The 10,114-nt window shown below is 45.4% G+C and overlaps 1 protein-coding gene across 1 annotated transcript; it reads right to left on the bottom strand.

The window, feature by feature from the left end:
* Positions 1 to 1,050: 1,050 nt before the first annotated feature.
* Positions 1,051 to 9,814, bottom strand: Tmigd3 (transmembrane and immunoglobulin domain containing 3). The gene is made up of 6 exons (XM_055628279.1): positions 9,735 to 9,814; positions 7,559 to 7,900; positions 5,635 to 5,701; positions 4,209 to 4,309; positions 3,633 to 3,700; positions 1,051 to 1,547 (listed from the first exon to the last, which is right to left on the bottom strand). The coding sequence occupies exons 1-6, from the start codon at positions 9,772 to 9,774 to the stop codon at positions 1,545 to 1,547; spliced, it is 621 nt and encodes a 206-aa protein (XP_055484254.1). The 5' UTR covers positions 9,775 to 9,814; the 3' UTR covers positions 1,051 to 1,544.
* Positions 9,815 to 10,114: the final 300 nt, after the last annotated feature.

Below are 10,114 nucleotides of genomic sequence, written 5' to 3'. Positions count from 1 at the left end.
AACAGTTTTTTTCTAAGAGACTAATCCCTGGTAAATTAACCATGTATAAATACAATCCATGGCCACTGGGCAAGACTGGGACTAGTCAATAGCAGAGGGAGAGCTTTTTAATTTTTTAAATTTGGTTTTGAGACTCAAAAAAGGAGAAAGGCTTCAAGGAAGCATTGCAGGTATGATATCCAGACCCTGGACCTTTTTTCTCCGGCTGCTGGGGGTCTTGGAGTCCCCTCCCTATAGAAAGGAGTTAAGGCAAAGGCTGAACTATGCTGATCCAAGAGTCTGAAAGAGCCCTGATCTAACCTGATAAGATACATACAGAATCCAGTCAACACCCAATCTTCACCCAGCCCTGTTTAGACCGGGGGACCACTTAAGGATTCTGTTCTGAGGCTGAGGCTGGACCTACATCCCCTTAGAAGGGACCATGGAATATCAAACTGTGGGCTTCTGGGACTAGGGAAATGCCTCCATCCGTGAAGGGCTTGCCTTGCAGAAACAAGAACCTGGCTTTGATCCCCAGGACCCATGGAAAAATGTGGGGCATGGTGGGGCATGCTTGTAATCACCATGCTGGAGAGGTGGAGACAGGAGGACCCCTGGTCTCGTTATTCAGCTAGCCAAGGAGGGGCATCTCCCGAGGAGTGACATCTGAGGTTATCCTCCAGCCTCCCCATGTACACACATGAACGTGCACTTCTGCCACAGAATAGCAGCGAAGGCAGTGGTGAAACAGGAAGGACACCATGTGGGGGAGGGTTGCAGGTTGCAGGGAAGCACATGGGGAAGTGGGAATCCTGCGCCAATGACGATAAAACCCTGTTTGCTCCCACAGATGATGGTGCCTCATTCTTGTGTTTCCTGATTTGAAAACACTGGTCACTGGTCACTTGCTTGCTCACTGGTCAGAAGCAGCACCCGCTCACTCTGGTGGCAGTTTCCCATTGAGGATGTGCTTTGGGGTCCACAGTCTTTTCACTGAGAGAATATGAGAACCACAGACTCAATCTGTCTCCTGTTTTTGGATAAAACAGCATTTAATACTAATTCAGAAATGCATTGGCATATTATGCTTTTTAGGAACATGTCAACCAAAACTTTTCCTGTGATGACAACCCAGGAGAAGTCAGTCATACCTGGGGGCTCTTTCAACAGTATTCAGATATTTATTGGCTGAAAAATAAAATACAAGTCTTTTCCCCTTGCCCCAGATTTTGTATCTCTTCTTCACTAATCTAATTTAAAGTATGAGAGTTAAGGTCTGGAGATAATGTTCGATGGCAGCTTTGATTGCCATGGTCTATCAAAGCTCTTCTAAGCACCGCTGTGGTCACCTTGCCACAAAAGATTGCTGAAGGTCAGGTGGCCTTTTAGAGATCTTGAAAGGTCAGAATCAGTCTCTGAGATGCAGGCCAGTTGTCATGGAGATCCTGTCGTAATGCTATCACTTGATTTAGGAGCTAAATGAAAGAAATCTTCAGTCACACGTGTTCAGTCCGAGCCATTTCCTTGAGTCAGAACATGTGGATAGAACTTCGACTCATTGCCTACTTTGTTGGGAAATAGAAAAGAAAAACTGAGTTGGAGGCTCTTGCCCAAGTGTTTGTCACCAAAAAGCTGCACACTTCATTTTTCTGAGCCTATTTTCCTCTCTTCTAAATTGAAGATTACATTCCCATATTCCCCAGGAATTCTTTCAAACAAAGCTAAGCATCCCCAACCTCCACAGATCCCAAAGCTTCTAGATGGTAAAAGCCAAGGAATGCTGTAGGAGCAACTCCTAGCACTCCTAAGCTTCCTGGAAATAAAACATCCAAGTTTGGGTTGCTTTTTTAAAATTCTCTGTCTGTCTGTCTGTCTGTCAGTCTGTCTGTGTGTCTGTGTGTGGGTGGTGGAGGACACGAGTGCTATGACGTGTGTACCACAGCAGACATGTGGAAGAAGTCAGAGGACAACTTGCAGAAATTGGTTCTCTCTGACTTTGGAGCCCAGGGCATTAAACTCAGGTCATCAGGATTGGTGGCAAGCACCTCTACCTATTGAACCATCTTACTGCCCTTGAAAACACCAACATTTGTTTTCAGGGCTGGAGTTTGATGCCATCCGTGCAAGATTTGCCAGTCAGCTGTAGGAAAGCTTGGTACCTGGAGCTTGCGCTTCTCTCACTGAATTTTGGTGGTATAAATGCGTCTGAGCTTCAGGGCCCAAGGATAGTAAAACAAGAAGGAACTTTAGTTGAGGCTGCTAAGTTTGCCCAAGTATGAGGAAACAGGCCATGGCTAACACAGATTGCTGGCTCCTTGCTAGAGAACCACATTAGATTCTATCGTCTCCTAGTCTATAGCATCACATCACCTTCACATATTCTACTTGACAGACTTACATCTGTGTTTATGTGTGGTTGCTTACATTCCTCCACCACACCATAACACACGAATCTCACTCTGTACTCTAGGTAGGTCCAGAACTCACTGTGTTGTCCAAGCTGGCCTCGAACTTGAGATCCTTCTGCCTGGCTTCTGGGTGTACTACAGCTGCCCAACTATTTTTCTATTTTACATCATAAGCGCCACAAAGACAGACGCTATCTATGTTGCTTGTCCTCGTAATCTCAGGACCTAGCATGTTCCTAGTTTGCAAAACGAAGGATGCATGGACTAATGGATGGATAGAAAACTCAGTGGAGGATAGGAACAGGGCATTCAACAAAGAGAGAGACTGGCTTGGGAAAGAAAAATGTGCCCAGGTTCATATCTTAAAGAAGCAATAATCAGTTTCCGAAAGAAATATTAACTGCAGTTGTATCCTAGAGAGAGTAGAACTAAAGAAGCCCTCAGGGGTGCTGCCCTGTGCCTATCCCTTACCTCCACTGCTCCCAACGCTTTTAAATGGCAAAAAGGCAAGAACGCTGTGAGAGCCACTCCTTTACCCTCTTAGAAAGCTTACTCTGCGTCTGTATGAGACCCAAGCCTCACAGGAGCAGCCTGGGCTCTTGTAGCTTGCCTGTTTGTTTGTTTTTTGTTCGTTTGTTGGAGACAGGGTTTCTCTGTGTTGCCTTGGCCATCCTGGACTCGCTTGGTAGACCAGGTTGGACTTGAACTCCCAGAGATCTGTCTGCCTCTGCTGCTCCGAGTGCTGGGATTACAGGCATGCGCCACCACGCCCAACTTGAGGCCTTATCTTAAAATCTCTGGTCCTCCTGGCACTGGCCCCTCGTGGGTCACTAACAGGTGCTTCATTGTTTGGATGCTATGAGATTTGGTGGCTGGTGATGGGTTTCTGTTTGTTTGTTTTATCTTAAGCATTGTTTCTCCAAAATGTTGTTTTTCTGTCTTTCCAAACCCAGAGTGACTGGAATCTGTTTTTGTAATTATGCCTACAGTCTCTTCATTGTCCAAGCTGTTTTTATGGTTATCATAAAAAGGCAAAAGCAAACAAGCATGGCCTTGGCTAAGCAGAGGTGCTCTTGTGTTCTTTCGGTTCAGCAAAGGCTTCAGGACTCAGCAGAATCACCACATGGTGACCGAGAGAATTTTCCAAATGGTAGGAGCTGCCTGCATCCCAGGCAGAGAGCTAAAGACAGTGTTCTGAGTGGGTTGAGAACTCAGGACTGTAGAATTAAGGAGCGAACTTACCAACGGTATGGAGACCACAGACGGAGCTTGGCTTGCTTGGGAATTTCTAGTCATGCTTTTGCCAGTAACTATCCAAAAGAAAACAGAGATGCAAAACTAAGGGCTGAGGTCCCTGGGCCTACTAGGGACCTCCCAGACCTCTCGCAAGGAGACCTTTCTACAGCTGCTGGCCCAGCTGGGGGTGGTTACAGAAGCTCCAATGTTTGACAAGAGCCTTGGCCCTCTCCTTTACAGGGAAACAAAATGTTTCAAATGGGCAGTAAGGCTGTTAGTTTATTACCCAAACCTTGTGTGCTGGGGAGACAAGTGGCCCTAAAGATAAGGAACCTATGTTCCTTGGCTTCCCTCTTTTCTATCTGCACCTACTTCCACTTAAGACTACAGTGATCCTTCCATCACCGCCTTTGTCACTATGGGGGGCGGGTGTCCACTCCTCAGCCTGTGGGCTACCTAGCTGCCTAAGTGACTAGGCAAGAAGAAGAGGGTCACATTCATTCGTGTGAAAGATACTCCTTGACCCTACACTTTCTAATTCCTGTCAGACCCCTCCCCCTCCCCTGACTCCAGGCTACTTACCTCCCCTATTCCTTTGGCTTCTCCTTCCCCTGGACAAATGACTGATTATAAAGATGATCCCCAAACCAGTAATCAGTATGCAGATGATCAGAATGGATATTCTAGAAGAAACCACATCAGATATCAGGTCTCTTGGAAAACTCCTGTTGGTTTTCTTCTCACACCACTCGCATTCTAGCCCCAGTATCTCCTGATGACTACCTTCTGTAAGAGTGACTATTCTTTGGAACACATTCCTTGGATCTGATGGGCCTTTAACCAAGCTAGGACAGTGAGCCCTCCTCCTCAGAAATTAAATGGAGACTAGGAGTGGAAAACTACAGTCTTCTGCCATTCCTTTGGCTCAGGGAGAAACAAACTGAGGAACTATAAATGGATGTCGCTGCTGTGACAAAAAGAAAAAGATGGAGAGGAAGAGAGAGGGAGGAAGGGAGAGGGAGAGGAAATGACATAGAGAAGAAATGCAAGCTGAGGATATAGCTAGGGTGCTTATGGACTGGGTGTGGTAACACATCTATAATCCCATTGCTCAGGAGAGGAAGCAGGGGGATCAGGCGTGTAAGGTCAACCCTCAGCTATATAGGATCAAAACCCTCAGCTACAAACTTTTTCAGATCCTGTCTCAAGATAGCTCTCAAAACATGAGAGCATTTGCTGCTCTTACAGAGGATCTGGGTTCAGTTTCCAACACCCACATGGCAACTCACAGTTTCAGTTCCAGAGGATCAGACTGTGTTTTCTTGACTCCCCAGGCACCAGCCACAAATGTGATACAAACATGCGCATGTGCGCGCACACGTACACATTCATACACATAAAATAAAAAGAAATAAAACTTTTAAAAGAACAAAGTAGAACTGGGGAAGAGTAACATAGAAAGATAAGGGGAGCAAATACACATGAAAGTAGCAGATGAAAATAGAGCCAGAAACAGCGACAAAGTCCTGATGAGATTCCAGTGAGTTCTTGGTGCCTGCATCCCTGTGCTGTGTTTCAGACACTTGTCTACCCTTAGCACGATGCCCCTTTTAAATTAACTAGAGGCTGTTTTCCGCTACTTTCAAACACAAATAGTCTTTTTTAAAGAAACAAAACCATTACAAGGAAGATATTGATTTAGGCAGAGAAACAATACACAGCTGAAAAGTAGAAAGTGTAATTGGGTCCTCTGCACCCAGAGGAAGGGACACCTTTTCCAGATTTGCACAAAGACTAGAAGCAGTTTGCGGTTAGAATCCCAGGCTAGGGTCATTCCTGAGGAAACAAAGTCTTGCTGTACCAGGTGCCAGTCCCATCTTTAGGAAGTGTGCATTGTTTTCTGGTTCACCCCACCGCACCCCACCGCACCCCACCCCACTCACCCCACCCACCCCACCCCACCCCATCCACCCCACCCCACCAGGCACCTCCTCAGCTTCCAACTCACCTGGAGCCCTCTGCTTTTTGGACAGCTTTGGAAGCCCTACAGCTCCGGTTCCTGTTGCCTGAAGGGTCTGAATCAGAAAGGAACTGTTGAGAATAAAGCCCATTCCAGGGCCCCTCTTTTGGTTCCAGTTGCATCCCACCTGTCTTTCCTTTACTTTCCAGAGAGTCAATGCTCTGTTGGCTTTTTGTGTAAAACAGTGATGAGCACTAACTGCTGTATAAACATGCCTTGGACAGGGACAAGGCTAGGGAAAGAAGAAGGGGTTGAAATCCAGTCCACAGTTCACTTACTAAGCCATGCAACCTGCTACTGGGTCCTCTGCACCTTTTCCATATTTTCACAAAGACTAGAAACAGTTTGTGGTTAGAATCCCAGGCTAGGAACATTCCCGAGGGAAAAGCGTTGATGTACTAGATGCCAAGCCCATCTTTAAGAAGTGGATCAATCAGTGACATAGCTCCTTCTGATAGCTGCTAACAACCCATGGGGAACACCCACATTGCCTCCTCTGTGTTTTTTTAAAGGAGCTGATCTGAATAAGACTCCACTCCTCCTGAGCTTAAAACTGAAGAAATGCTATAAAAGGCAGAAGTACACAAAACACAAACACAGACAGTGTGGATGCCACCCACTCAGTGGAATGCTTGCTGAATCAGTTATTAGTAGGTTAAATGTGAGCAACTCTACCCAGAACTGGAGAGGTGGGGTGGGTGTGAGGCTTCTCACGTGTTCTTCCAGTGTGTTTTCCTGCTGTCACTGGGCTCCAGACAGTGACAGAAAAACACGTAGCTTCTTTAAATGGGAACAATGGGAGAATAGGTAGTGTCTTCCACAGCAATCTGGCTGAAAAAACCAGGCTTACAGGTGCTGAAGAGTTCTCCAGCCTCCAGAGAAAGCGCTGGAGATCCCAAGAATTAACTTTAGCTGAAAGACACAGTTACTTGGCTTACAAAGACTTTGCCCTCTGCTTCCAGCACAGTAGCCTCCAAGGGTTAACTACTTTCCACTTGAGTGAAACTGGGTGCTGGCAAATTGACCATAATATATAATTATATTAATTATTGAATTCTTTTTTTTTCTGTATTTTTTGTTTTGTTTTGTTTTTTGAAACAGGGTTTCTCTGTGTATCTCTAACTATCTTGGAACTCACACTGTAGACCAGCCTGGCCCTGAACTCAGAGATCCAGCCTGCCTCTGCCCCCGAAGCACTGGGATTAAAGGTGTGCACCATCACCATCCAGCTAATTAAAAATTATTAAATATTTATTAATTATTAAATTATTAAATATTTTTTATTATTATTAATTAAATTCATGAAATTAATTATTGATTATTAAATTATTAAAGCTTCCAGGTTTCAAGAAACCTGGGTCTGTTTTCGCAGCCCCAGGCACTTCTTAAGAAGTCAGTCTTCAAGGTTCTAGACCAAAAGGATGAGCTTTCAAAGCCTTGGCTATCGGCATAAAGATCTCACTACTAAGCCACCTTCCAGCCTCTTCTGAGGTCTTTGAGGTGGGCTTCCACGAGGAAAGAGAAGTAACAAGCATGCCCACGACTACCACACTCTTCTTTCCTACAGAATCCTACCTGAACCCCAGCCCCATCATACCTAGGAGGCTACCTCCAAAAATGCAAGAGAAGCTAAGTTGCTGGCCACAACCTTCAGGTGAGGTGTTTGTTTTCTACTTTGTCTGGTTTTGGTTTTCATTTTGGTTTGAGACAGGATCTTACTTCATAGCCCTGGCTGTCTTGGAACTCACTATGTAGACCAGGCTGGCTTCCAACTCCCAGAGATCCACCTGCCTCTGCCTTCTGAGTGTTGGGATTAAGGAGGTGCACCGCCAGAGCTGGACTCTTCGGTGAGTTTTTAACCACCTCAGTAAACACCCATTACTGTTCAAAGGTCCCTTGCCATTCTCTTTACCAGTTGAGAGACCACTGTCCCGGCCTTCTCGGTTGTCGCTCACAATCAGCTGTGTGAAATCCATGTCATCTCTGGCAAAGTCCCTCTGGATGCCGCACCAGTACCAGCCTGTGTCCTTCTTGACCAAGCAGGATACAGTGATGATGAGTTGGCTTCCTGTGTCCTTCAGGGCCACACGGCTAGTGCTGTTAGGGGTGAAGGCGACAATGTTGCACGCGTCCCTGAAATAGCCCCGGCACCAGTACTTGGTGTGGTCCTTGTAGTGGGCATCGTAGTTACAGGTAACAGAAGCTGTGTCGAGCTCAACACCTGACTTCACCTTTTCGTCCATGACCATGGCCTCTGTGAACACACAAACACACACACACACATACACACACTGTTCATTATTCTTAGAAATACCATGAATCCCCTGGCCCTAGAGGATAGTAATTAGAATGTGGGTTTTGTCCATTTGGATTTGGTGACTATTGTGGACCGAATTGTATGTGTCTTTCACGTGTTGAAACACTAATCCCTATACAGAATATGGTGTGACTTCCTTGGGGCACAGGACCTTTAAGAAGCAGTTACGCTAAAATTAGAGAATTAGGACAGCTTTGTTATACTTTATGTGTGTAAGTGTTTTTTCCCCTGCATGTATATAAGTGCAACACAGATATGCCTGGTACCCAGAGAGCAAAATAGGATCTGGAACTGAAGTTACAGATGGTTGTAAGCTACAGAACCATCTCTCCAGCTGCCAATATGGCCGGTGTCCTTATTTAAATTTTTAAAAACAGATGAAGTTAAGCAAAAAAAAAAAAAAAAAAAAAAATGTGAAAACACAAGAAGGCAGCCATCTGTAAGCCAGAAAGAGTCTCCAGAATGATACCATCTCTGAGAAACCTTTATTTGGGGATTTGTGATAGCTGATGTCAGTCTGATTGGATTTAGAGATGTCTAGATTAATCAAGCATATCTCTGGATATTTCTATGTGAGTTTTTCTAGAGAAAATTTAACTGAGGGAAAAAGACCTCCCTCAAATGTAGGCAGTCCTAATTCATGTACTTAGACCCCAGCAACCCTTGGAGAAAAATATTTTCTCCTAGCCAGAGTGTGTGAAATGCGGACATAAGGAGAATTTGAAGTTTGCTTTGCCATCTAGACCCTTAGCCCCGACCTAGCTCCCTATTTTATCTTAGCAGTCACTAAAAGGAAGTAAAAGGGTAAGGAAGCTGCAGAGGACTGAAAATAAAGGGACTAGTGATTTTAGGAGCTGAAAACTTGTCATAAAAGACCAGTGTAGGCATAGGCATCTTTTTTGTCTGTTTCTGTTTTATTCAAGACAGGATCTCTCTATGTGGGCCAGTCCTGGAACTTGCTCTGTAGATCAGGCTGGCCTCCTGAGTGCTGGGATTAAAGGCATGTACCACCACTGCCAGCTGCAGTGTAGCCATCTTTATCACGTCAGGATATTGCATAATAAGGAAGTCACGCATGCAACACCCAGCTTCACCATGGCTGGGACAATATCTGATCAAAGAGGAGAGATGAGACAACAGAGCCCATCACTCTCAGTCTTCCAAGTATATGTCGGGGGGAGCGCCTCACCCCCAAGAGGCTGCTTCCAGGGTTCCTTAGGGGAGGTATCACGTTCCTCCATTCATGTCCTAAGTGTCCGTTTCTTCTCATCACTACCAGACAAGAACATCTCGTGATCCTCATAGACGAGGATGCTGACCCTCAGAAAGCTTCCGTAAGTCTAAGGGGAGCACACTGAGAGATGACAGCACTTGGGGCAAGTCCAGTTTCTGAGTACCATCTTTGGTGTCAGGTTTAGGCAGAAAGGAGATAAGCATGTCTGACTATATCTGTGCAATCATGTGAGGGGAAAAAAAGGAGAGGAGGAAGAGAATTGGAAAGACTGAAAGAAAAAAAAACTGCAGAGCCCTAATTTTAGCAATAGGTTTCAAGTTCCCCACAACTCCCTTATCAGAGGTAAGAACCTAGGACCTTTCAATAAGACCTATTAACATAGTGTAGTTTCACCTCTTCTTATTCTCCCGTCCAACCCTTTAGGTGCTTTAAACTGGTGCATGCACCAAGCAGCAGCTTTAAGTAGAGAGGAGAATGGAGAAGGAGAAGCCTTAGAAGACTGTGGCTTGGAAGAGGTCTTCCTTACCAATGTCTTACCTGAAAAGAGTGCGAAGGAGAGCAAAATGAAGAGTTCCATGGTGAGAAGGAAGTGAACCCCTCAGCTGGAATAATAAGAAGGGAGGATATCGCAGGACCCCTGGATCTGTTGAAGGGAAATGCATATTTGAATTTAAGGTGGGTTTATCCTACGTAAGGAGAAAAGCCCCAGTTATATTGAATGACACCGCTGTGCAGAGGAATCCAGGGTTGTGTCCTGTGCAAGGGGCACTCATCAGAGGGGCGTCATTCACGAATGAAATGTTACCTTTGCAGCAACTGTGAGAATCTGAGCTGGAAGCAGAGCCCAAAGCAGCAAGCAAAACCCCTCCTTGATTAAATCTGCTTGGCGTACACACCTCATAGGTGCACGCAAGCCA

This window comes from Psammomys obesus, unplaced genomic scaffold (genome assembly GCF_907164565.1).
Source record: "Psammomys obesus unplaced genomic scaffold, mPsaObe1.curated_primary_1811, whole genome shotgun sequence".
In the NCBI taxonomy this organism is placed as follows: Eukaryota; Metazoa; Chordata; class Mammalia; order Rodentia; family Muridae; genus Psammomys; species Psammomys obesus.
Note: the sequence above shows the minus strand (reverse complement) of the source record. Positions and strands in the feature narration are given on the sequence as shown.

Bases quoted from the DNA above. Each gene is read 5' to 3' on its own strand.
- Tmigd3 (XM_055628279.1), bottom strand. From the start codon at position 9,774: ATGGAACTCTTCATTTTGCTCTCCTTCGCACTCTTTTCAG. The intron at 7,901-9,734 runs GTAAGACATTGG...GTGTGTTCACAG, and splicing joins CTCCTTCGCACTCTTTTCAG to AGGCCATGGTCATGGACGAA. The intron at 5,702-7,558 runs GTAAAGAGAATG...TTTCTGATTCAG, and splicing joins GGACAGTGGTCTCTCAACTG to ACCCTTCAGGCAACAGGAAC.